The 25,124-nt window shown below is 53.6% G+C and overlaps 3 protein-coding genes across 5 annotated transcripts; 1 reads left to right on the top strand and 2 right to left on the bottom strand.

Moving 5' to 3' along the window:
• Nucleotides 1–135: 135 nt before the first annotated feature.
• On the bottom strand, nucleotides 136–10,806 carry SLC25A23 (solute carrier family 25 member 23). 2 transcript variants are annotated; one of them, XM_090289491.1, is made up of 11 exons: nucleotides 10,486–10,806; nucleotides 9,252–9,378; nucleotides 8,597–8,684; nucleotides 8,193–8,304; nucleotides 7,050–7,208; nucleotides 6,813–6,965; nucleotides 6,508–6,615; nucleotides 5,090–5,257; nucleotides 2,420–2,570; nucleotides 1,555–1,635; nucleotides 1,364–1,427 (listed from the first exon to the last, which is right to left on the bottom strand). In XM_090289491.1, exons 1-10 carry the CDS (start codon nucleotides 10,639–10,641, stop codon nucleotides 1,604–1,606), a joined length of 1,254 nt encoding a protein of 417 aa, XP_090145617.1. In that variant the 5' UTR covers nucleotides 10,642–10,806; the 3' UTR covers nucleotides 1,364–1,427; nucleotides 1,555–1,603. The 2 variants fall into 2 exon arrangements, with proteins under 2 accessions (XP_090145616.1, XP_090145617.1); XM_090289490.1 differs by lacking the exon at nucleotides 1,555–1,635 and having other exon boundaries at nucleotides 136–1,427; nucleotides 10,486–10,804.
• A 2,242-nt stretch (nucleotides 10,807–13,048) lies between these two features.
• Nucleotides 13,049–18,088, top strand: CRB3 (crumbs cell polarity complex component 3). Its single transcript, XM_090289495.1, has 5 exons — nucleotides 13,049–13,194; nucleotides 13,424–13,599; nucleotides 14,349–14,419; nucleotides 14,895–15,038; nucleotides 15,365–18,088. The coding sequence occupies exons 2-5, from the start codon at nucleotides 13,518–13,520 to the stop codon at nucleotides 15,434–15,436; spliced, it is 369 nt and encodes a 122-aa protein (XP_090145621.1). The 5' UTR covers nucleotides 13,049–13,194; nucleotides 13,424–13,517; the 3' UTR covers nucleotides 15,437–18,088.
• On the bottom strand, nucleotides 15,889–24,444 carry DENND1C (DENN domain containing 1C). 2 transcript variants are annotated; one of them, XM_090289496.1, is made up of 23 exons: nucleotides 24,413–24,444; nucleotides 23,204–23,268; nucleotides 23,074–23,117; nucleotides 22,916–22,965; nucleotides 22,583–22,702; nucleotides 22,440–22,509; nucleotides 22,185–22,256; nucleotides 22,025–22,090; nucleotides 21,882–21,935; nucleotides 21,687–21,797; nucleotides 20,934–21,034; nucleotides 20,797–20,842; nucleotides 20,569–20,670; nucleotides 20,356–20,481; nucleotides 19,386–19,490; nucleotides 18,562–18,652; nucleotides 18,431–18,471; nucleotides 18,147–18,218; nucleotides 17,483–17,527; nucleotides 17,307–17,411; nucleotides 17,035–17,099; nucleotides 16,670–16,877; nucleotides 15,889–16,573 (listed from the first exon to the last, which is right to left on the bottom strand). In XM_090289496.1, exons 1-23 carry the CDS (start codon nucleotides 24,427–24,429, stop codon nucleotides 15,944–15,946), a joined length of 2,406 nt encoding a protein of 801 aa, XP_090145622.1. In that variant the 5' UTR covers nucleotides 24,430–24,444; the 3' UTR covers nucleotides 15,889–15,943. The 2 variants fall into 2 exon arrangements, with proteins under 2 accessions (XP_090145622.1, XP_090145623.1); XM_090289497.1 differs by having other exon boundaries at nucleotides 17,035–17,153.
• Nucleotides 24,445–25,124: the final 680 nt, after the last annotated feature.

Below are 25,124 nucleotides of genomic sequence, written 5' to 3' on the forward strand. Positions count from 1 at the left end.
CATTACGATTCATAACAGTAGCAAAATTAGTTATGAAGTAGCAATGAAAATAATTTTATGGTTGTGGGTCATCACATGAGGAACTGTATTAAAGGGTCATGGCATTAGGAAGGTTGAGAACCACTGCTCTAGAGGGACCCAGGCTCTGGGGGTTATCAGCTTAAAATGTGGGGAGTGGAAGACGCTGCAAAAGGTTGGGGGGAAGAGTGTTAGAGGGAGCAGTGTCTCCATAGAGCCCAGAGGTACAGCCAAGCTGCAGAGGGGGCTGGATCCAGTGTTAGTGCAAAGCTTGAGAGGAGAATCCAGCCGTATCTGGAGCCAGGAGGCCAGGACCTGGGGTTCCCACCATGTGTATCTGGGACAGGGACTTGTGGGTCCAGAATGCTGTGATTAGCCTGTTGGGATCTAGACATGGGATCTGAATGCTTGGGAGCCAGTGACTTGGAGGGTTCAGGCCAGAATCCAGGGGCGAAGGGGTTGGGACCCAGTGCCTGGAAGTGGCAGGGTCTGTTTCCTGTGGGTGAGGTTCCAGTGTCCAGCTGCAGTTGCTGGGACCCACTTGCTCTGCCACTGGGCTCTCACATGTGTGGTTTTAGGAGCCAGAATCTAGTGTCTCAGGCCTTGGGGATCTGGAATCTGGTGGGTTGGGGGTTGAGGGTATAGTGGCTGCAATGTAGGGATCTGGCAGTTGAAGCAGAGGGATCTAGGAGATCTAGGATCCAGGGGTGGGGGCCTCAGAATCTGAGCATTGCACTGTCAGGAGCTGCTGGCCGGAGTTTCTTGATATCCGGAACCTAGTGGCCACGCTTGGAAATCTAGGGCTTGAAGCATGGATGTCTGGGATCTGCTAGTGGGGTTGGGGACCTGGGACCTAGTGCTTTATGAGGACAGTGGATGTGGTGCCTGAGGGAGTTAGTGTCTGGGTGTTTAGTTATGAGGATATATGCTCCTGTGGTTGGGGTTTCAGAACTCATTGGCTGAACTGTGGGGGATCAAGTGGTAAGACATGGAGGTCCAAGACCCAATGTGTGTGTGTATGGTGGTGATGGTGGGGAGACAGGTAAACATGAAATCCAGCATCTGGAATGTGGGCTGCAGGACCCAGTGGATGAAGTATGGGGATCCTGTGGTTTGAGTGGAGGGCACCTGGGGTCCACTGTCTGGGCCGTCAGTCTCCAGTGGCTAAGGTGTAGAGGACGTCATGATTGAGGAGGGATGTTAGTGAGGGCGGCTCTGGGTCCCTCACCTGGATGTGACCCCCAGGGCCTGCTTCATGTTCTCGTAGACCACATAGGAGATGCTCACAGCTGGGATAACCTTCATGAAGTTGGGGGCGATGCCCCGGTAGAGACCCGGTATGCCCTCCTGGGACAGGATGTGACGGAGCAGACCCAGCATGGAGAACTGGGGGGCACCCTCGATGGAGGCTGGAAGGGGATAAGGGGCCAGGTCAGGCCAAAGGTCCCCCCTCTCTCCCCACTCCCACCCCCCAGATCTAGGCCAGGTGGCCATTGCAGCAGGAGGGAGGAGGATTAGACTAATAGTAGGACCTACCACTCAGAGTCAGGACTTCTACTGGCCTTGAAATGGACTGTTCACCTTTTCACTTCAATCTGGAGGGCCCAAGTTTGGGGACTATTCAAAACAGAGCAGGTATGAGTGTGTGCAGTGGGAGAGGGCACAGAAGTGACCTCTTCCTGGAATTGGATTCCCACCCTCTTCCTTCTTACTCATCTTTGCAACCAGCCCTTCAGGGAAGCCATCCTGGGCACCCCAGTCTAAGTCAGGCTCCTCTTCCCCTTTATTCAACCCTAAATCCATACTCAGTTGTGGAATGGCTTATTCAGCATCTTTCTTCCTCTCCAGCCTGTGAGCTCTTTGAAGGTGGGGGACCACACCTGCCATGCACTGATAACCCCCCAGCAAAAATCATGGAACACAAACCCTAAAATTTCCTAGGAAATTCTCAAAATAGATTCAGGTATAATAGGGTGGAGACAGGGACAGAACCTATGAAATAAAAATACAGAGAAACACAATGAAAGGATAACCAGCCTGGCCCTGCCCCTCCTTAACCTCGTTCCTCACCTTCCCCTCACTAACCCAGCCTTGCAAATTAGATCTCAAGTCACCAGCCCGAATATGCTAGCTGAAGTCTACCAAGCAGCCTCCCAGCTAAGATTGCTAGGGCCCTTCCAGCATGTGATGCATCTGTTCTGGTTAGGGCAAAGGGCTCCTGTTCTAATGTCACAAATGGGTACACTGAGGCCTGAGAAAGGTTTGGACTTGGTCAAGGCCATCCAAATCCAGGAAGATTCCAGCCTGGGATTCTACCTACCCAGGAGGAGGAGCTGGGGAAGGGGAGGTGGGACCCAAACTGTGAGACGTTCCCTGTCCCATCCTCCCACTCAGGCCTCACCTTGGGCCTGCATACGGGTCCGGACCAGGGCCAGGGGGTAGCTGGCTATCTGGCCACAGGTGCTGGAGATAGTGCCACAGGCCAGGAGCACGAGGATGCCCGGGTCAGCCGAGTCATGGCTGTACTGCTGGAGCCACTGGTTCTTCAGGGTCTGCCAGAGGTGAAGAAGAGAATAGGGTAGCCGGGAGGTGGTTGCCATCAAGACCCTGGCTTCACACACCTTGTGGGCTAGTTTCTGTATCCCATGACAGCTGGTACTAGCTCAGCATTTGTACCCCTAGATGCAACACAGGCATTTTACCTGCTCCCTCTCACTCAGTCCCCACCTCTACCCTTTATGGTACAGTAGTCCCTCTCTATACTGCGGCTCACTTATTGTGGCCTCACTGTATCACGGGAATTTTAAAAATATTAATTATTTACTGCAGATTTTACACTATATCGCAGGATTTTGCGGTATTGTATACGTATGTTGTTAAAGTTACGTAGGTTAAGAATGCAGAATATGTTTAAGAACATAAGTAGTGTTTATAAAAGTGTGGAAAAGGTTAATAAGGGAGTGGGAAAGGTTAATAAGGGACTGGGAATGGTTTATAAGTGTGTGGGAAGGGTTTATAAAGCCTTAAAATATTATATAAATACTAAAGTAAATGTAAGGTTCCTACTTCGTGGAGGAGTCTAGAACGTAATACCCGCAATTAGTGAGGGAATACTGTATATGGAATGATGGCTCCCCTACTGTCCATGCCCTAGGCCCTGGAACATTTGAATATGGAAACTGATGTGGCAAAAGGGACTTTGCAGATGTGATTAAGGTAAGGACCTTGAGATGGAAGATGATCCTAGAGCATCCAGGTTTGTTCAATGTCATCACAAAGGTCCTTATAAGACTCAGAGAATATGTTATGATGGACGCAAAGGTGAGAGGCAGAGAGAGAGAGAGTTTGGAAGATACTATGCTGCTGACTTTAAAGATGGAGGAAGGGCCCACGGGCCAAGGAATGCAGGTGGTTGCCAGAAACTAGGTAAGGTAAGGAAACAGATTCTCTCCTGGAGGCTTCAGAATGATCACAGCCCTGCCAACACCTTGATTTTAACCCAGTGAGACCCATTTCAGACTTCAGTGCCATGATGGATTAGTGATGTCTAGCCTGGTATGGAATGGGTAAATGAGAAGCAAGTGTTTTACCTTTATTGCCTTCACAATTGGGTCTGGAGCAGTATTTGCCAAATAGGTGCTGAATGAGTTATTAAGAGAGGTTCTGTTGAAACGAGGTTCCGATGATTAGATAAGTATGGACAAGGGGGACTTCTCAGAGCCTTTATGGGACTAACAGATTTTGAAACTGCAAGAGGACACAGGGTTTCTTAAACTACTTAGAGCTCCATCCAAAGTCCCTTTTTTAGTAAAGAATGGATGAAACAAGGTTGCACCTTACTTCTGCTCACAACTCTCAATGGCTTGTTGTTGCACTAGGGATAAACCCAAACTCTTTTCTCAGAGTCCTTGCTGACTCTTCAGTTGCTTCCAGCCACTTACAACTTCCACTCTGCCAGAAGAACCAGTTCGTTCCTGCTTCCAGACCTTGGCATTCACTGTGCCCCCTGCCTTGTTCACACATACATCCCTCCCATATATGTTCAACTCATCAATGCTTCAAGGTCACCTCTCAGAGATATTCCTAGATCTGCCCTCCTATCCACTGATACTTTCGGTTACATATCCTGTTTTATTATCTTCTGAGGGTGTATCAGGATCCAAAAGTACTTATTTTCTAGTTGACTGGTTTCCTAGTTCATTGTGTCCAGGAGGGCAAGGGCTGTTTTGTTCTCATTTCATGCAGAAGCCAGCCCAGTGCCCAGCACATATGGTGCTTAAGTGAATGAATGAATGAATGAATGAGTAATGGCCACATCTTATTTGGCTGCAAAGATGCTGGGTGCTGGGAGGGCAGATATGGAAGATCTTAGATCAGGACCAACTACATAATTTGTGGGGTCCAGTACAAAATAAAAATATGTGAGGTTCCTCCTTCAATAAATTATTAGGAATTTCAAGATGGCAACAGCAGAGCCCTTGGTTGTCTGCCTGTGAAGCTGACCCTTCCCTGGATACAGAGATTTTGGGGGATGCCTGAGGACATCTGGGGCTATGCTAACTGGGGAAAATCTGGTGATCCCATCAGAAGGTAGAAGCAATGGACGAGGTCCCTGGAAGAGAAACAGCAAAACTCCCTGTTTTTGCCTTTTCTGATAAAAGCCCCAACATGCTGGTCACAGGATGTGGATTTTACGGTAACACAGATGCTGAAATGGGCGGGCCCTGAGGACAGTGACCTAGAGATATAGGCCAAGTCTAATACAAGTTTTGGGACAAAATGGGTATCTCTGAAGCTCATCTTTGCCTGTTCTCATGATTCTGTGAGCTAAAGTAGGCCCCGACTATCACATGTTATGAGACCCTGGAAAGCTGAATTGCAGTGGTAAGTTAAAGAGTCAGGATGCCTACTGCCTGAAAGAGTTCCCAGGATCCCCAGGTCTGTGTTGCTTCCACACCCCAGGATTGTTTCCCTTAGTCTAGAGGTCAACTGAGTCAGTCCCACAGGAAGGGGCTGGCCCATGGGCAGATCCCAGAGGGAAGAAGAAAGGAGGGACAGACTGCTCACAGACCTCGTAGACAGCCAGGTCAATGCCTGCGTAGGGAATGATGCCCAGCACGTTGGGTAGGTAGCCACGGTAGAAGGCACGGGGTCCCTCTCGCTCCATGATCCGCCACGCGCAGTCCAACAACCCCTTGTACTGGCCCGTCCGGCGAAGGGTCAACCGTGTCTTTAGTACCTGGGGAGAACCCAGTTATCCCTGGAAAGCTGCCTCTAGAATCACTACATCCATAAATGAAGACACCTAGAAATAGCTATTCCTGGGAGGCGACACATTGTAAATAAGTGAATTTAAAATCCCACTTTCTAAGCCCTGGCTATGTGGTTCAGTGGATTGAATGTTGGCCTGCGAGCGAAGTGTTCCTGGTTCAATTCCCAGCCAGGGCACATAACCAGGTTGCACATCAGGTCCCCAGTTGGGGGCGTGAGTTGAGAGGCAACCACACAGTGATGTTTCTCCTTCTCTTTTTCCTTTCCCCTCTCTCTAAAAATAAATAAGTGAACAAACAAATTAATTAATTAATTAAAAAATAAATAAAATCCCACTCTCTCTCGAATCTTCTGCTATCCTTAATCTCCATACCTAGAAATGGTTACACCTCTCAGAGTTGCATGTACCAGCCACTGTTAACAGTTTTCCAATAACTTGGCCAATTCTCCCTTAATAATAGAAACCATAATTTTCTGGAAATAGCCCACAGCCTTTAGAAATAAAGACTACATTTCTCAGCTTCCCTAGGTTTGGGGCCATGTGATTAAGTCCTAGCCAAAGAAACAGAAGCAGAAGAAGAGGTATCTGTGACTTTCAAAAAGCATCCTTAAAGGCAGGGATATGTTTTTTCCTTTGTCTGTTCTTTCTCAGCTGGAATATGGATGTGATGACCACAGTACAAGAAGCCATTTTCGTCCACAAAGTGGATGCTACATGCTGAGGTGGTGGAACAACAAGACAGTGGGAAGGTATCTGGGTCTCTAACCCTTAGAAACCACACACCAGCACTGAACTGCTCACCTCTGGACCTCACTAATGTGATTTGGGTTTTCCATCACTCAGAATCCTGCCTGCTGCACTACACAACCTGAAACCTGAAATAACTTCTCTGAAAACAGTTTTCCCTAGAAATGATTCCCCCGGAAACAAGCATCCTGGAAATCAACATCCTTAGAAGAGGTGTATCCATAAATGGCCAACCCCCACAACGTGGCTGTCCAAATAGTCATAACCAACACTTCCATCCTCAGAAGTAACATCTCAAAGTGTAGTACCAGAGGGGCTACACATGAAACAGCATTGTTGCAACAAGCTACAGTCAGAATCAAGGAGAGGCAAAGTTATAATCTCAATGCTTACCATACCACAAAGTGAAATGGTTACTGCAGGCTCCCCCACCCTGCCATGTGGCCTCCGTCAGGGTCCCTCCTTCTCACCTCCATGGGGTAAATGATGGTTTGGGCTGTGGCACCAGCCAAGGATCCAGCCACAAAGCGCTCCTGCACATGCAATGTCTCCTGCTGCCCCCGAATGGCCCGCTTGATCTGAGGGTGGGAGACGCAGCAGTGAGCAGGACCTCAGGGATTGAGCTTTCCGTGCTCTTGGACATCCCCTCTAATGTCCTCCTGCCATGGGCATCATGCAGGAGAGCAGATGCCTACTCCTGGGGACCTGCAGACAACCCCCACCATCAAGCCAACCCTGCACACCCTAGCTCATACCTCCTCACAACTGCCCCCACCTGCTCATAGGCCATGAACTTGATAGCTGACTCAGGTGCAATCTTGAGTACGTTGATCCCATTGCCACGCCACAGGGAGCGCACACCCCCTTCTTGGATCATGTTCCATAGTCCCCCCAGGATGTTCAGCCGATTGGTCTTGGAGGCATGGACCTGGGCAGAGAGAGAAGGTGACTTGGAGTCCTCTCCAAGGACCCAGGTGTGGGGGAAGGAGTGGGTGTCTCCAGGGCTCCCTACCTGCATGAAGACCTTGAGGCGGTCCAGAGGGGCAGTGCCTGTCCTCGACACGGCGCCTGCCACTGCACCGGCCACCAGCTGCTTCCACCACATGCCAGTCAGCTTCTCCTGCTCCGAGAACTCATCGGGGACAGTCAGGCACTCGCCAATGTCCAGGACCTAAGGATGCATGGGTAGAAAGATGTTACCCAGCTCTAAACAAAGGTGTCTCCAAGAATCCCTGGACACCCAGACAGTCCATCAATGAATTTTGCTTGGAGAGCCCAGGAGACCTACCAGATCCCACAAAACATCCAAGTCGGTCATCTTCCATGTAAAATCCTAATATACCTCCTTGGGGTACTCGAGCAAATCCCATTGAAGGATTTGCCACATAAAGATCCCTTCAGATCCAATTGGATCCCTTTGAAGGATCCCAGAAGATCCTTCCAGGGCCATACAAGATCCTACAGGGGACCTCCCATATGAGGACTCCAGCAGATCTCTCCCCTCCCAGGGCTTCACCAAATCCCATAAGGATTTCCTTCACAGGGATCATTCCCCTCCTCTAGAGTCCTTCTTTAGACGTCCCACTAAAGCCCTCCATAAATCTCTGGATCCCCCAAGAAGATGTCACCATAACCCACTAATGAATCCCACCCAAATTGCCATCAGTTTCTACCAGCATTACTCAGGAATTTCTGCCCAGGAAATGGTGACTAGAGCACCCCTCCAAAATTCCAGTGGATCCCACTGGACTCTCTGAAGACAGTGGCTTCTTAACTTGTCTTTTCAGCAGGAGAATCCTTAACTAAGGCATTTAGAAACCAAAAGGGGAGCTGCGTGGTTGAGGGTGGAGGCCAGGTGCCCCACCTGGTGAACTCTTTCTTCTCTGCATGCCCAGCCCCCACAGCCTGCTCTCAGAGGCCCTGCAGCAAGTTTAAAGGGCTCCAATGAGATTGCAGAGACCTCCCTGAATGGGTCCTCAGTCCCTTGAGTTCCAAATGGAGAAAAAGAAGCAGTCTCATCCCTCAGCTGCTCCCAGTGGTTCTTTCTAGAGCATCCTGACCCAGCCCCTCCTTGTCCTGAAAGACCAGAGCTAGGCCCCCAGGGGAAGAGGAAGAGGGTCCCATCACTAGGCTGGGAAAGCCACCCCCACCTCACCGTGGAATGCTTCCAGAAATAGAGCACGTCTTCCACATTCTCCAGTGAATGCAACAGGAAGTGGTCACGCCATTCCTGCCAGTCGATGGTCATAGTGCCGTCACGGTCCATGCTGGAGGGTGGGACAGAATCAGTACCTGAGGCTGGGGGTGGGTTGAAGTGGGGTTCTGGTTGGATTTAGGGGTAGACCAAGCTTGTCAGCACTGAGAGTTTGCCATTTCATAGTGGGGAAGACTGAGGCTCAGAGAGGTGAAGCAACTGGCCCAAGATGGACCTGACTCCAAAGCTCAACTTTTCAGCTCTGCCTGCCTGCCCTGGTACTATGTCTGGGGTCCAGAGGCTCATGGTAGCCAAGGGATTCCGGGGACCAGAGTTATCTGGGATTCTGGACCCCAGCTACTCACCTGTGTAGAATTTTCTCTGCCTGCTCCAGGGAGATAGAAATGCCCAGAGCTTGGAAACTCTGCTGGATTTCAGAGACATCGATGTGACCTGGGAACCAAGGTGGGGAAGGGTGTGTGTGTGCAAGGCCCTGGGACCGAGGAGCAGGACAGTTTGAAATGGGAGTGGTCTACCAAGACCAGGGGGTCCAGAAACCCAAGGTGAGGTTTGTGGCAGTGTCGGGGAATCCATGACCAAGTGGAACCTGAGAAGCAGGACTGGGCAATGTTGGGCGGTCCTCTGTTCCATGAATGAATGAAGGTGTGAATGCAGGGTTAATTGTGGAGCTCCTTATACCATAAGGGATCAAGAAATGATATTGGAGACCTAGAATATGCTATGGTGAAGGGGGCATCTCTGTCGCATAGGAAATCCAGGAGCAATAGGGTCATCTTTGTCCTTTTGAAAAATCTAAGGGTAAATAGAGGTCCCACTCCAGGAAGAAAAGGAGGTGGGATGTGCTGGCTGGGTCCTGAACCACCTAGCTGGGAATGAGGAGGGTTCCCAAAATAGCCTGTGAGTCATCAGGGAGAAGCAGCCTCACGCCTCCTCCTGGCATCACCAGTTCTAACCCCATTGGCATCTCCAGGCCCCAAGAGCCCCATCTCTGGGCCTTACCATCCTGATTCTGGTCCAGACTGTGGAATAGAAGCAGAAGGCGCTGTTCCCGCTCCTGCAGGTATTGGGTAAACTCTTCCAGGTCCAGCCCGCCATGTGGGTCAGCACCAGCCTCTGGGGAGAGGCCCTGGCAGGGGGAAAGGGACAGAGGGAGCACTAGAAGGCTGCTCCCCCATCTGGAAAGGGCACAACAAGCTTATACCCCAGGAACCCAGGGCCCCCAGTGCCTAGAAGACAGGGACAGGGGATGTCACCGCTTCCCTCCATCAGCTTGTTTCTTTGTAAGATGTCCAAGGCCACAGTAGGGCTGTTAAGTGAATATTGGTTGTCCAGTTTTCCTGGCCAGCAAATTGAGGCTCTCCAAGGTCAAGTAACTGGTTCAAGGTTACAGAGCTGGGAAGTAGGAGGCAGCCTTGGGCTCTGGTCTCTGAAAGCCTGTCCTCCCAGCCCAGCCATCTCTTACAAAAACCTCTCCCTATGGCAGTTTCAGGAGTTCCCCGTAGAGACAGCTCTGGGCAATGTGGGGCAATGGCAGATCCAAGCTGAGCAGCTGTGGAGGCTTCATTTTCCCACCTGGAAGGTGGGAGGTTGGACTGGAGGTGTCAGGATGCTATGGAGCCAGTCCAGTGCCATCTGGGGTGACAGTGTGAGGAACACCTGCATGAACCCAGTAGCGAATTCATACTTTGATCAGTGCATCTCCAGCTGAAGGTGGCTTCAGACAGGATTGGGTCCCTGGCTGTGGCAGCCTGGTGCATTGAGCAACGACTGAGAAAGTGCAGGAATGTAAACATAGAAGCTGGGGCAGTTGGTTGGAAGGGCAATGGGTGCCCAGAGGAGGGGGAGGGGGAGAGTGTGTATCCTGGAGGTGGGAGCAGGGTATGTCTTGGGCTGTGCAGAGTTCACAGGAGGGCGTGTGCGGGGCAGTGGGCAGGAAAGCTGATCAGACTCTATTTTCAGACAGACATTCCCTGCCTCCCCCAGGGTTGAGGGTGGGAACCCCAGCCAAACCTCATGCCCTGGGCTTCTTAGCCCTGTTTTGAGCGAACTTGTTAGGCCCAGATACAGGTGGGCAGGGGAAAGGAATGAAGACACCCAGGCTGGGCACAGGTGCTGGAGTCCAGCCACACACAGTTCCTGGCGGATCCCCTCGCTCCATTCAGAGGCTCGGATTACCTGGCACCCCTAGGGCGCGAGCGAGACTCGCCAGGCCGGGGTCCCTGTGGGGGGGTACCTGTTGGGCGCCGCGGTCCGGGTCGCCTCCGCCCAGTCGGGCCAGTCCCTGGCGCAACTCGTGCACATCCACGCGGCCGTCCTTGTTACTGTCCAGCTCCTCGAAGAGGCGACCCCAGCGCTGCCGCCGCTCTGCGTCGCCCGGACCCCCCCGCATGTCGTCCTCCGGGGGGGAGGGGAGGCCCGGCAGCAGCGGCCTCAGCCCGGGCTTCGCGGCTCCCCCTCCCCCCCGGGGCCCCGCAGGGCCAGCTCCGAGGCCAACGCTACCACAGCCTCCTTGCCGCCTGCCGGAATCTGGCACTTGCTGGAGGCGGTGACTGCTAGCCGTTGCCGCCCGCGTCAGAACTTGCGTCGCCTCCCCCGATCCTCGGGGGAGGGGCAGCTGGGGCGGAGCTTGGTGATGAAGGGTGGGATGTCAGGGATACTCGGGTGTGACACGACACAGGGAACATCGGGGTTCATTCTGGGAAGAGGGGCCAGAGAGATCAGTGGTCTCAGTTCTGTTTTCAGTGTTCCGCCTCTGTGTGTCTCAGTTTACCCTCTGCCCAAGGGGGCAAAGTAGGAAAATGTCAGGGAATGGGTTTAGTAATCTCCACTCACCTCCCCTACTAATCTTCAGAAACTAAAGTTCTCGTTTTTCCCAGACATATTCAAGAACCAGTCCAACGCCACTTAGCCCTGCATCTGCCCGCCCGCTCATTTCACATGACCCCCTCAGCCGAAGAAACGCACGGCTCTCTCTCAGTCACTAAATACCGCCCGCGCGCCCTCTTTCTCGGTCCTATTCAGACTAGGAAACAAAAGATCAACGCACCGCAAGGCTACAAAGTCAGTTTTCTATTGGCTAGAACCACCTAAGCGTTGTCCGCCGGTCCCGCCTTGCCCACCCACCAGGGGTAGTCTCGGGCTCCGCCTCCCCGGACTCGCCGGGCAGTCTTAAAGGGGCCGCGGCCTCGTCTGGACGCCCCGCTGAGTATTATCTCCAGACCAGCCTGGATGGTCTCAGTGTCCCAGGCAGGGCTGAGTACCCGCACAGGATAGCCGAGTGCAGAAGGCTGGGCCCCAGCTTGTCGCGCTCACTTCGTCTGCCGAATATCCTTCCCATTAGTTTCGGGCGCAGTTTCTCGTCATCATTAGGGGGAGGGACGCCCAGATCACTAGACAGCGAATAATAACAACAGCTAACATAGATTCAGTGCGTTGCACATGCCAGGCCTTTTACTCACCTCTCGTGTAGTCCTCGCCAAAACCCTATAAGGTAGGTGGGACTGGCTTTCCCACTTCCCAAATGAGGAAACAGGAGGTTATGGCTCTCTCCTTAGTCCACGTGCCCAGTAAGGGCAAAGCAGGAATTTATCCAGACCTGGCATCTTTACTCATCACTCTATACCCTAAAAGGGATTAGTTTCCCCTTAACCATCACTTTTCATCCTAGAGTCCCCAGGAGGAGGTTGTCTTATTAACGTCGTCCTCTATTCAAAGATACAGACCCAAGGACACACCTAGTTCCTATTCAGCTTCTATCCACACAGGTGTGATCAAACAGGTGCGTCCCAGACAAACAAACCTCTTATAGAGGGTCCCCTTACAGATGGTCCTTGCAGGTGCTCCCCACCATGGGGATAGAGATGTTTTCCCGTGAACATGCCCCAAACAGGTTTTCTCAGATCTATCCCTGACAGGTGGGCCTCAATACACAAGAGTCTCTGTTCTGCTGTGCACACCCCCCCCATGTGCTTCCATGTGAATGTGCCTCATACAGATGTTCTCAGGTCTTTCTCTCATTTGGACTCAATTCTATGCAGATGTTCCTCATAAAATAATATGTCCTTCACCTCACAGGTATGCTTCTCAAAAGATATCCACACAGGAATGCGTTATACAGCGTCCCTCCACCCAACAGGTGTTTTCCAGTTAAGTATACACCCATATGTGTCTGTTTCTGTATAACTGGTTCCATACAGATGTACTTCAATGCAGGTGTGTCTCATTGAGGTATTGCCAATACATTTCCACAAAGAAATTTATTGTACAAGTGTTGTTCATTTCACAGGTGAACCATGCACATGCGTTTTCAAAACTGTACACTAGAGAGCCTCCGTCAGGTGTTTGCTATAATGCAGCTGTTCTATACAGCTTTTCCCCACACAGGTGTGCTTCTATTCAGCTATACTCCAAATAGATGTGATTCAACGCAGATGTCTCCCACAGGTGTGTTTCTTACATGTCCCTACAGATGTCTTCTCTACAGGTTTGCTCCCATGCAGGTGTGTACGACGCAGATGTTTTTTCATTAGGGACTCCTCATCTGGGTCTGCCTCAGACAGGAGTGCCTCATACCTCGGTGTCTCCATGCCTCGTGTGTCTCCACACCTGTGAGATCCTACAGATGTGCCCGAAATACAGGTGAGGATTTCCTCCTGCACCTGCGCGCTTCCGCTCTCTTTTACTTCTCCGCATTATAGGATTGGGTTCCCGTTACAGGTGCGCTCGAAGCGCGGTCCCACCTCCCGCCTGGCTCCGCCCTCTCATCTCTGTTCAGGTGCACAAGCCGGAAGTGCGCTCCCTTCCCAGGTGAGTGACTAAACTTTCCGGGTCACGTGAGCGGGAGGAGCTGGTGTAGTCCGACCGAGCGACCGAGGGACGCACTGAGGGTTCGAGCGAGGGAGCCAGATCGGGAAACTAAGCGAGATCTAAGACCCCGGGCCAGGTAGGGAGGCAGGTCGCGCTGGTTGGACTGCCGCCCCCTTTCTTCATTCCCTTCACTTTTCGGAAGTCAGGAACGCACCTCCCCAAGTTAATTTTTAATCTCTGACCTCTGGCGGTGGGGCGGGGCTGGACTCCGGGGTGTCCTGGCGCGGGTCGCCCCTCCCCTGGGCCTGCGCCCGGGTCCAGCCTCCTCCCCCACTCCCTGGCCTTTCTCCGTCTCCCGCCCCCAGGTGCCAAGAGGCAAGCACCCCCGGCCCGAGATGCGGTAGGAGGGGCGCGCACGAGAAGCCCTGTCCCTGGTGCCACTAGCCTGTCGCCCGGCCCATGGCGAGCCCCAGCTTGGGGCTGCTCTTGGCGTTCGGCCTGCCGCTGTTGCCCTCCCACTGGGGCCAGGCCTGGGGGCAAAGTAGGTACCGGTAGGGGCATTGGGGACCTGGGACACTGAGAGGTCAAGAACTGGGGAGCGGGCATGGAGTACCTTGGGGCAGCAGTCTACAAGGTCAGGCCTGGGGAATTTGAATTCCTAAGTCCTTCCTTGGACTGTCTGAGTTGGTCTGAAATTCCTGAGTTCCTGATTGGAGTGGAATTACGAGCTGGGGGCAGAGGAAGCTTGCATATCTGAGGCTCTGTGGTTGAGGTGTTTTGGGCGGGCTGTGAGCCTGGATGAGGCCTGCCTGGGGCTCTGAGCACAGGATGACCACCAGGATGGCCATATGGGTGGACCCAGCCATTCAGTTCTTTTCTTCCAGTTTCAAGAGCCTAGGGTGAGGTTAGGGGATGGAATAAAACAGATACTCCAGGAAAAAGCAGGATCTGTCCAGATCTTTAAGGGCCAAGGAAAGTCCAGGGATGGGGGAGTGGCATGTAGGGGACAGTTGGGCTTCCAGACACCATCCATTATCGTAGTCCCCAACTCAGTGCAAACTGCAAACTACTGTGGGCTAATTACTCACTGCTGGACTCTACTGGGCTGGGGGTGGCCAGAGGAGCAATACAGCTGGGCTGGCTCCTCGCAGAGCACACAATGTCAGAAGGGCAGAGTACTGCTGGGGGTGGGCAGGGGAGGGAGGGCAAGGGGAATCCCCAAGGAAGGTGCAGTTGTGCCAAGATGGGAAGGATAGATGGAGCTTCATTTATCCTCTCTACCACCCACAGCATCGGAGCCCACTGCTGCATATGGGAATAGTACCATTACCACTCCACAGCCCGACTTCAATGGGGCCCTGGTGAGTGGTGGTGGGGGTGTATATATGGCAGGAGGGCAGCAGGGATGTTATTCAGGAGTCTACATGTAGCAGGTGGAGAGTTCTAGATCTCCAGAGGTGGCAAGTCAGGGTGGGGCTTGGTACTGGAGAACCCCAAGAGACCAGAATACAAACATGGCAATTGGGGAGACCCAATACCTCAGGAAGGGGGTGGACGGTGGCAAGTGTAGAGGGTTAGGAGCCCCATAGGCCTCTCAGAAGGAGGGAAGGAGGAAGCTAGGAGTCCAGATGTGGCAGGTGCTTGGGAAGGGGATTCCAGACATGGAAGGTGTAGGGGACTGGGAGCCCCAAATGTGACAGATGGGGATTAGGGTGGGGGAACCAAACCACCTAAAGGGGCAGGTGTGGGTGGGGGATTAGAAACTGAGATGCTTCTAAGGTGGGAGTGGCCAGGATCCCCAGATTCAGGGAAGTCACGCCTGTCCATGTCTCACAGTCTAAGGAGGCCACCACTGCCATCATTGTGGTCTTCTCCCTCCTGGCCGCCCTGCTTCTGGCAGTGGGACTGGTGCTACTGGTGCGGAAATTGCGGGAGAAGCGGCAGACGGAAGGCACCTACCGGCCCAGCAGTGAGGAGCAGGTGGGTGCCCGCGCGCCACCACCCCCCAACCTCAAGCTGCCTCCCGAGGAGCGGCTCATCTGAACACTGGGGTCTGCCACAGCCACCACCACTGCCCAGGACTTCCTAGCACCTGCTCCCACATAGCATCTGCCACCGAGACACCAGCCTCTGATGGCTCAGTTTGGACTTGGGGGCCACAGGCACCTGCCCAGGGGGCTCTGCGAAGCATGTCTCCTCTGCATGACTTTGCCTGCAATTGGGGATGCTGGGGCTAGGGACCTGCCTTCCTGCTTGCTGCACCATCTCCACACAGGCCCAACAATCCCCCTCTCCTTTCCTTTCAGTTCTCCCATGCAACCGAGGCCCAGGCTCCCCAGGACTCCAAGGAGACAGTGCAGGGATGCCTGCCCATCTAGGTCCCCTTCCTCTACCCATCTCCCTCCCTTGCTGTGTGACTTTGGGGGGAAGCTGATCCCTCCCTGGGCCTTCAAACATATCCAGCCCAGCTCTTAAGAATAGAAGGGAAAAGGTGCTTCAAAGACTGCCCCTGAGGGAAAGGGAGGGTGGGGCTGCTCACTTTATATATATATATATATATAAAATTGGTAGTGAGATATGATAAAATCTTTTTTTGAGCTGGTGGAGGCAGAAATTAGCCTAGATGGAGGAGATAAGTGCAGGGCTCATAGGCTGTGGAGGGATGAATTGTAAGGTTGTGAGGATCCTAGGGGCTGGGTTTCCTGGAAGGAAGGGGTCTTGTTGCCCCTAGGAGCCAACTGGAGGCTTGCAACAGTAGGAAAGGTGGTGGATGGGGTGGGTTTCTGAGCAGAGATAAAGCCCCCAGGCAAACTCACCAGGAAAAACTAGCTTTGGGCTCTTGAGACTTTATTGAGAGAATGGCGTCTCCTCCAGATGCCTGATCTTTAACCTTCAAAACACTTTTTAAGCTCAGCAACTCTGGGCCTGCTCTTGGCATGGGGCTCCTGCAAGTTGCTATCAGGCGTGGCAGGGGATCTGGGGGCTTCTGGCCCCTTGAGGGGCTGAAAGTGAGAATGCTCTGTTCGCAGGCCCTCAGTAGGCTGTGCTCTGGGGTTCTCTGGGGAACTGGGATCAGAGAAAGAGTCAAGGCATTGAGATATCCAGGTGATACCTGAGTTGGGCTTTGTGGGGACCAGAGGTTGGGGATTCTCTGGAGGGATGGGCTGGGTGGGTGCTGTGTAGAGCTGGGAACAGGGGCTCTTCTCAGCTCTGGGATCTCCAGCTGCCTTGTGGAGAGAGGAGAGATGTGGGAGTTGATGATGGGGCTCTGTGAGAGAGGATTTGAGGTCCTCTCTTCTCCCTGGGTCTGAAGACGCTGTTAAAGAATGAGAGGAGGAAGTGATTTCTTGGCTGGCCTCTGAGGGTGGCTGGGGAGTGAGGTTCTTTGAGGAGCTTGTGGTATCTGGAGGCTGGAAGGTTTGCAGAGATGGCAGGTGGGCAGGCAGGGACTGGGGCTGAGGCTCTGGGGTGTCCTCCTCATCTGGCTGCCATCTTGGTCTTTCTGGTAAATTGGGCTGGATGGAAGTGGGGAGATTAGTAAATTGCTGGACTTTAAATGGGGGAGGGATGGCAATTTGGATGGGCAAGTAGGGAAGGCCTTGAGGGCTCACCAGGCTGAGGCAGCTGTCCAAGTCCCCTCTGTGGCAGCAGTCTAAGCTCTGGCTGGGCCGCAGGCTGCCTGTCCTGGTGGGTCCTGTGCTCAGACTGTCCAGAATCTCACTTAACAAATCCAGTTCTTCCCCAGACCCCAGGAAGCTGCTGTCCAGAGTTTCCTCAGCCCACGAGTCCTGGGTATTCTCAGGGCTCAGAGGAGGTGTCCTGGGTGACGATGGGCAGTCTCTGATATCTGCCCAAGACCCCCAGCTTCAGTATGGTGGTGCTGGCAGTTTTGAAATTTGGGGACCATCTTCCCCATTAGTCCTGGGGAAGTCCTCCCACTTTCGACACTGCCCCCTTCCCTGCCTTTGAGCCTTACCTCTCCTGCAGGGACTCAGGTCTCTCTTCCCGCTGGAGTCTCCTGCTGGGGCGAAGGGGCCGGTTCTGCAAAGGATAGATTTGGAGGGGTGGGGCCCCAGGAGCCTCAGAGTCAGGGGACTATGTGAAGGAAGGTGAGTATGAAGCAGTCGGCAGATACAGAAGTACAGGAGGAGGGAGGTGAGCTGTCTAGATGGAGATTGAGAATGGGAGGATGACTTGGTGATACAGTAATTCCAAGTGTGTGTGTCAGGTGGGGGCAGGGCATCTTACCTGTCCAAAGTGCTGGGTTATTGGCAGGCGCTGCTGCAGGTGATCTGAGCGGCTGGTGAGGGACAAAGCCCTCATGGAGCCCCCCCTCTGCAGGCCATCCCTATCCTAGGAAGAGGGTGGGTGAGCCGGGGGCCCATTTCCCCATTCCTCCCTGGGCCATTGGCCATTAGCCTTACCTTGTACATCAGGAGGCTCTGCACTCCCTTCAAGCCACTCTTGGCCTATGGAGGAGCCAAAAGAAAATTAGATTTGAGGTAATTTGACACTGGGCATTTGAGAACTCAGCCCTCCATTCCCTGAGACAGCTGCGTCTGCCATCTATTCATGTTTGTGTCTCACAAATATTTTCACAATTCCCCATGCACCACCTAAGGAGTCAATACAAGTTCTCACCCCTTTTACAAATACAGAAGGGATAGTCCTGGGGACAATGACCCCCAAGTGAAATGGGGAGTGGCAAAAATAGAACATCATAAAAATGTGTTTGTATTAAAAAGCTGAGCGAAGAATAAAACTGAACAGACAATTTGAAACTGCAAAAGTTGGCCCCAGGAAACTTGGGCTTGGGAGAAAAAAAGCCACAAGGGTAGAAGCGGGGTTTGCAGTGTCTGAGAAGGATAGAAAAACAAAACAAAACAAAAAAACAATGAGTCTTGGTTATCAATTTTATATAGAAAATAAATTATTCCAACAAAAATGAGAATGGTGAAAAAAATAAAAGTGGGAAAAATTGTTAATGGTTTAACTACTGGTTCAGTTGATAAAAATGTTTGCACTTTAAATATGGGGTTAATATGTCTTCTGTCACCCCTGTAAATGATCTGTCTAGCCCCGCCTCACCGAGCGATACATGTTTCTCACTGCTGGTTGGGTCTTGGTCTTGACGGAATGCAGGAGGGCACCACCACCTTTCTGGGGAGAGAATGTCAAGAGAGGCTTGGGCATTTGGGGTTACTCCACACCCCACCTCACCCCAGGGTTGTGTGATGCTGGACTAGCCCTTCTCCCTCTCTGAGCCTTAATTTCTTCACCTCTATAAATGAGCAAAGGATGACCCTACTTGGGGACTGTTGTGGGATTAAATTAATCCAATAATAAACCAAACAAATATTCAGTGTTAATACCTTTAGGTTGTCTGCCCAGAGCTGGTAGGAGCGAAGGGTGCCTGGAGTGAGAAAAGTGTGGTCATGGCAGGTAGGCTCAGGCTAGGGTGCTGCTGATGGGATGGGGACTATGGGCTAGGTGCAGGACTCACCTGAGGAGGCCCCACTGCAGGTAATTTCCTGCTCAAAGAGATCTGAGAAACCTTCTCCTGTGTTAAGCTTCTGCAGCCGGCCTTCAATGAACTGAGAGTGGGAGAGTCAGATTCAGGGCTGCCACCAACACCTCTGAATGTGAGGACTAGGAGTCTTCTCGCCCTCAAGATGTAAAAGCCATTCTAGACTCCTCGAAGGACCCACCACCAGGACCCAGGAGGTCTGGAGCCCACTTCTGGAATCCAGAAGTCCAACCCTCTCCGCCCCCCAGATCAAGACCTGCAGTCAGGGACCAGACCCCGCCCCCTCATAGGGACCCGGAAGTCGGATTCTGCCACTCCAGACTGCACACCTCCCAGTGACCCTGGGAGAGGTCGACCCCACCTTCAGGGACCCGAGGACCCACGCCCGCACTGAAGGATCCTGGAGTCCATCCCATCTTCCAGGAACGCAGGAGTCTAATCCCGCTTCAGCCCCCTACCAGGCCCCTAGGACCCAAGAGTCCCGGCCCGCCTCCTCCTTCCCCGCAAAAGGAGGTGCACACTCAGGACACGCCCCTTCCGAAGGCCAGCATAGACTCCCACCCCCGAGCCAGGAATTTGGTCCCACCCTTATCTACCTAGGGACCAAGGAATAGATTTTTGTCCCCTAGGAAGTCAGGACTGGGGTTCTCATCTTTAAGAAACCGAGTTCAGTCCTGCCTCCCCAACCTGGAGTGGGAGATCCGGCTAGACCGACTCTAGCCTCGCCCACACGATCCGGGTGTCTGCGTCCCTAATCCCGCCCCTCCGGCTCCAGCCCCGCCCTTACGGCTCTGGCGCACCTGTTTGAACAGTTGCAGGTGCACAGCCCGCCCGTGGAAGGCCTGCAGGGGAGATCCAGGCTTCTGAGCTAAGAATGCTTCTTCACTGAAGGTCACAGGCTGGCCCTGGAAGAAGGACCAGTGTCCTGAGATCCCCGAGGCTCTCCTGGACAGCAGCTACCTCCTTCACTCTACCACATATCTATGTAGCAAATGTTAATTGAGCCCCTGCTGTATGCCTGATCTTGTACAGGGCCTCGTGACCCGCGAAGAGGACTTGGGTTTTTACCCAGAGGGAGGTGGGAGGCCTGGAGGGCTGTGGCCAGAGGTGGGAGTAGTGACTTTGGTGCTCAAAGGTGACCTCTGACTGCTTCAGGCAGGAAATACTATGGGGGGTGATGGTGGAAGCCCGGGAGAAGGGACTCATCGGGGAGGCGAGCACGCTGATCCAGATGAGCAATAATGGGGACCAGACCAGGGTGAAGACGGAGCAGGGGGAGAAATGGGCAGATTCTGGATGGGTTGTAAAGGCAAAGCTGACAGACACATCAGATGCTTAAGTGACAAAACCTCCTCCCCCTCCCAGGGTTTTATAGAATAATGAAAAACTGAGCGGGGGAGGGGTGGTTTGAAACTCAGCAGATCAAAGTTCTGGCTTTACCACTTGCCCATTGTAGAACTTCTCTAAGCCTCGGTTTCCTCATTTGTGAAATGGGACCATAATGGCATCTATCCCATAATACTGTCGTGAGCATTAAACAAGATAGTAGGACGTAGCATTTGAGTACTCACGATGTTCCAGGCACTATCCAAGCATTTTGCAAATGCCCGTTTATTGACTCACGCCATCCTTTTGGGTGGGTACCATCTGGATCTCATTTTACAGATAGGCAAAGGGAGGCAGAGTAAACACTATAAATGGTAGGTATCAGTATTATTCTGAATCCTTCAGGGCCCAAGAGGCCGCTTCCTCAGTGTCCCCGCTGCTCACCGGGCTGCAGACCAGAGCATCGCGGTACCCCCCAAAGAGCAGGGCCTGGGCTTTGAGGAAAAGACGGGACACCCCTTCTCCTGGGGCCAGCGCGACCTTCCTCAGCTGCAGCCTCAGCAGGGACACCTGGAGGACAAGGAAGTGGTGCTGAGCGGGGGCGTTTGGGGCTTCCGCCTCCCAGTCACAGCAGAAGGGTGGAGCGGTGACACTGACCACGTCTGGGGGCAGTGCCCGCACGTCGTCGAAGGGCGTTTCTAAGATATTGGAGTCCACGTTCATCATCACGACGTCCTCGAGGCCTTTCTCCAGCACTTTCTGCGAAGGAGGGTGGTAGTGGGTGCCGCGCTCAGAGCCTGAGGATCCCCGGCGGGGAGGGCATTTGGGGGTGCAGAGGGGGGAGAACTCCGCCCATCCCCGCAGTCCGTGGTCACCCCCACTCACTTCTGTGAGACTAGCGTGGACTCCGATGAGGTAGGGCATGGGAGCACTAGGAGGACAGAGAGAGCAGGGTCATGCGGGCGCTGGCCCCTGGTCCCCAGGACCCCAGGACCTGTTCCTTCCCACAGCCCGCCCCTCACCAGCAGTAATCCAGCAGGTGCGGCGGCAGCGTGGGGATCAGCACGTGCTCCCATCGCATGGGGTACAGTAGGGCACAGGACGCATGGACGCATGAGGTCAGCTGAGGACGGATGGGTACGTGGATTCAGGGCCTGGACTCCCAGCTTCAAGAACCCTCTCTGAGACTCTGGGATGGTGGTTCCCCCAGCTCCATTTCCCACCCACCTCACCTTACCCACATTCTACTGGGTAAGAAGTGGAAATTCACACCCCTTTAGAAATCACGTGGATATCTAGAATTCGGCAAATTACAGCACCTGGAGCAGGTGGAGGCAGGACTCAGCATGTCCTAGCCCCTCCCTCTAGGGTTTGGAGCTAATATGCGACCCTCCAGGATCCCTCTTGGGGATAGAGCTGAGACTCAGACCACTGGCTCCACCCGCAATGAGGTGGAGCTCACTGAGCCCGCCCTAGCCCCGCCCCTAGGTGTGTGGGGCGGAGTCCGTCTTCTTTTGGCCCACAGTGGGTGGAGTCTGGACTCAATGCTCCCAAAGAGGAGCTCAGGAATTATGGCTACAGCAGTACCCTCTGTGATTCCCCCTACAAGAGCAGAGCCAGGGTTCAACTCAACCCTGACCTTCAAAGGGGCAGAGCCAGGACTTTGCCCATAGGTTTCAACCAATGAGTTTCGAGTAGCAATCCGCCCCCGTCGTCCCGCCCCCAGGGGCGAAGCCGGGCTTCAGCCCCTCCCGGCCCGTCTGGCCTCGTCTCACGGTGCTCAGCTTGCTGGCGGTGAGCATGACCCTTCGCTCGGCCAGGAGCGCCGCGAACAGCCGCACGATGTTCTCGTCAGTCACCGCCACCACCAGCTCTGTTAGGTTCCTCTGAGGGATAGAGAGCAGCGCTGGGATCTGGCACCCCTTCGGGTTTCGGGACCTCCTCCTGCCCCCTCCCAGGTGTCCACTCACATTCTCAGGAATGGATGGCAGGCGGCCGGAGTCAGGGGCCACGAAACAGGAAAGCTGGGGGAGGAGATTGGCGAGACGACCTATCAGTTAGGGGTTGGATTCACCTGGGAGCCTAACCTTCCAGGGTCCCTAGCACTGCTCACCGGCTTAATGTTCCCCAGGGCAGGGGCCAGGATGCTGGGTGTACTAGAGATCGTCACTCCGCTGTCCTGGGGGAGAGGTATAGCCATATGGTCCTCCGGGGTTGGACGCTGCCTCCCCATCCACCTGGAGTCTAATGCCCAAAGGTTGGGGTCTACTCACCAGCTCCACGGAGACCTGGGTCTCTGGCAGGGTCTGCTGCAGCCTATTTAAAAGTTCCTCGACCTCCGAGACCTGGATGGGGGTGAGGTGTCAGTCAAAATGTGCGTTGGGGATTCTGAAAGCCTTGGCTCAAGCTGAGTGCTCTGAGAAGAGTCAAGGGACTTAGATCAGGCCTGAGAGTTCTGAGCAGGGCTGGGGCTTGCTGGGCTGCGGGCTGGGGTTCCGCAGAATGAGGGGGACGGGGGTTGGTCTCACTTGGTCCTGGGCCAGGAGATCCCCTACTGTGTTCAGCAGCTTGTAGAACACCTCAAACCAGGGAAGGTGGCTGTAGAGAGAGGACACGGGGTCCATGAAGTGTCCCTAGGTCAAAACCCACCCCTCATTCCCATATTTCACACCTGAGGATGCAAAGACAACTGTGGGCACCAGCCCGTAGGCGGCAGAAACCAAATCTACGGCTGCCAGTCAGGTCCGTGAGGGCGAAAGTGAAATGCTGTACTGCATGGCTGGGAGGTTTCCTAGAGGTAGAAAATGCTCTCACAGACCTTGGGGGTCCCAGCTGCCCGACTCCCCCCCCAAACAATGCTCCTAGTACTGTGTCCACCACCCTTCTGGGGCCCTGGGTGTATAGGTCCCTAGTTGTTAGGGTCCCTGATTCCCTTGGTCCCTGGGTGTCTGAATCCTTGAATCCTTGGGCTCCTGGGTCTCTGGATGTCTGCTTTCTTACGCACCTTTCCACATCAAAAGGGAAACAGAATTTAGGCACCATCTGAATAGCTTCCTGGGGGTGGAGAAAAGCACACACTGCTTGGCCATTCAGGTTGGGCCCCACACTCTCCCCCAGAGGACAGGCCCTGGCCCCAGGGGAGCAAGGATCCAGCCTGCATACCTGGTCCCTGAAATCTGGGGGGAACTGCCGCAGGATGGGGGGATCTGCAGGGAGAGTAGGCCTTTAAGTTCAGGGTCTCAGGCCCACCTTCCATCTCCACCCCCTTCACCCGATGCCCTCCCCCACTCACCCTCCTGTAGAGAGGCAGGGCAGGCTGCTTCGAAGAACCAATCAAACATGGCAGGAGGACCCCCTCTGTGGGACAGTAAAGGGCTTAGTGGGTCCATGAACTTCTGTGTGTGTGGTTATATCTGCACATGTGTGTAATTGTGTGTGACTTGTGCAGCTGTGTGCATGATCCCCAAGGATTTGTGGCAGTGACTGTGTAAGATGTGTGAGGCTCTGCATGCAATGGTGTTGATTGTGTGCATGACTTGGAGTATGAAGCAGAGTGAAAAAGTGTGACTGTGTGTATGTACAAGACTTGTGTAAGCAGGTGTCTGTGTGTATACCTTGTGTGAGCATGCAAGTGTGTGTGCATGACTTGTGTGAGCATGCTGTGTGTATATATTTGTGATTCTATCTTGTGTCACCTAAAAGGATGAGGCTATCCAGTGTATGTGTCAGGTAGGACTGTGAGAGCGTTAGCCAAGCCAAACCAGTGTGTAGGTGAAGTTCATGTTTTCTTGTGTGGCTGTGAGTGTGATTGGGTAAATGTGCAAGCATCTCTGTGGTCTTGAGAGCAAGAGGCCCTGCCTTTGAATCTCTATATGAGATTTAATGAGGCCCCACGGGCTGAACCCAAATTCCTCACCAGAGAAAGGAGGGCAGCATGCCCTGGGGTCTCTGTCTTCCTCCTGGTCCCCCCTTCCACCCACTATACAGAGGATGCTGAGACTGAACTCAGGGAGAGAGATAGTGAGACCTGGAGGGCAACAGAGGAAGAGGATGGGGACTAACTGCAGAAGCATTGTCCCTCACCTGGAGACCACCATCACTTAGCTCTCATGTTGATACAAGTCCCACGTAAACATGTACACAGGGACACACAATCCTCCCTCACCCTGCTGATCCCCAGAAACCATGCTCCCCACCACTCAGATATACCAAGAGGTGAGGTGCACACTAGAGTTACAAACTTAGCCACATAGAGGTGGGAGGAGGAGAGAGAGAGAGAGAGAGATGGAGGAGAAAGAAAGGGGAAGGGGCTGAGAGGGGCCTGAGTGTGTCTGAGAGGGGAGTCCATATTCTAAGCCAGCTGAGTCCTGCCTTGATTCTGGCCATCTGCCCCTGTCGCTCTAGGTCCCTCCCCAGCCTGCCCCAACCTCTCTTCCCTTGGCTCCAGCCCAAGCCTGGTCTGGGAATCTCAGTCCAGAGGATAGGGGAGGGATGCTCTTACTCAGCTCTGGATTCCATGGTCCCTGCAGGGCTTGTCGGTGAGGCCCTTTCCTCAGGGGTCCTGGAGCCTGTGCTTGCTCGGGGCTGGGCCCTGAGCAGGCTCAGCTTCCTGTGTGGCTGAGAGAGGAAGTTTAATGGGTGACGTCCCCAGAGGGAGGCCCCTGCCCCCACCCACTGTGAGAAAACCAGGCATCCTGTCTCCTAACCCTTCCCCGGGATGGGTGGGCAATGGGTGGCTCAGAGGCAGGGTCCAAGTCCCATCCTGACAGGTCAGGTCAGGTCTGGTCTCTGCTATCACACCCAAGCCTTCCCCCCTCTGTGGAACCCAGGATTCACAGTTTGCCTAAAATGCTTCCTCTTCCCTCAACTCTTCTTCCCTTTGGTCCATTTGCACCAGACATTCCTTTTTGGACCACCAGAGGGAGCTGGACCAGAGATTGGACCCAGGGAACGGGGGAGGCCAGCAGCCAATAGCAGTCAGAACCCAGGCACAGACAGACAGACAACACACACACAGCCAGGAAGTGACCAACACAGACAAACAGGCCAGAGCAGTCACAGACAGTAGACATACACAGAGATACCAAGTCATACAGGCGGATATAGTCATGAACACAAACCAACTAGCATAGAGGGACAGCACACACAAGGAGCAGTCCCCAGCCAGCCAGGTGATGGACGCAGAGAGATAACACACAGACACAGCTACAGAC

The sequence above is a fragment of the Furipterus horrens genome, unplaced genomic scaffold, assembly GCF_987537825.1.
Source record: "Furipterus horrens unplaced genomic scaffold, mFurHor1.1.pri manual_scaffold_10, whole genome shotgun sequence".
NCBI classification, from domain to species: Eukaryota; Metazoa; Chordata; class Mammalia; order Chiroptera; family Furipteridae; genus Furipterus; species Furipterus horrens.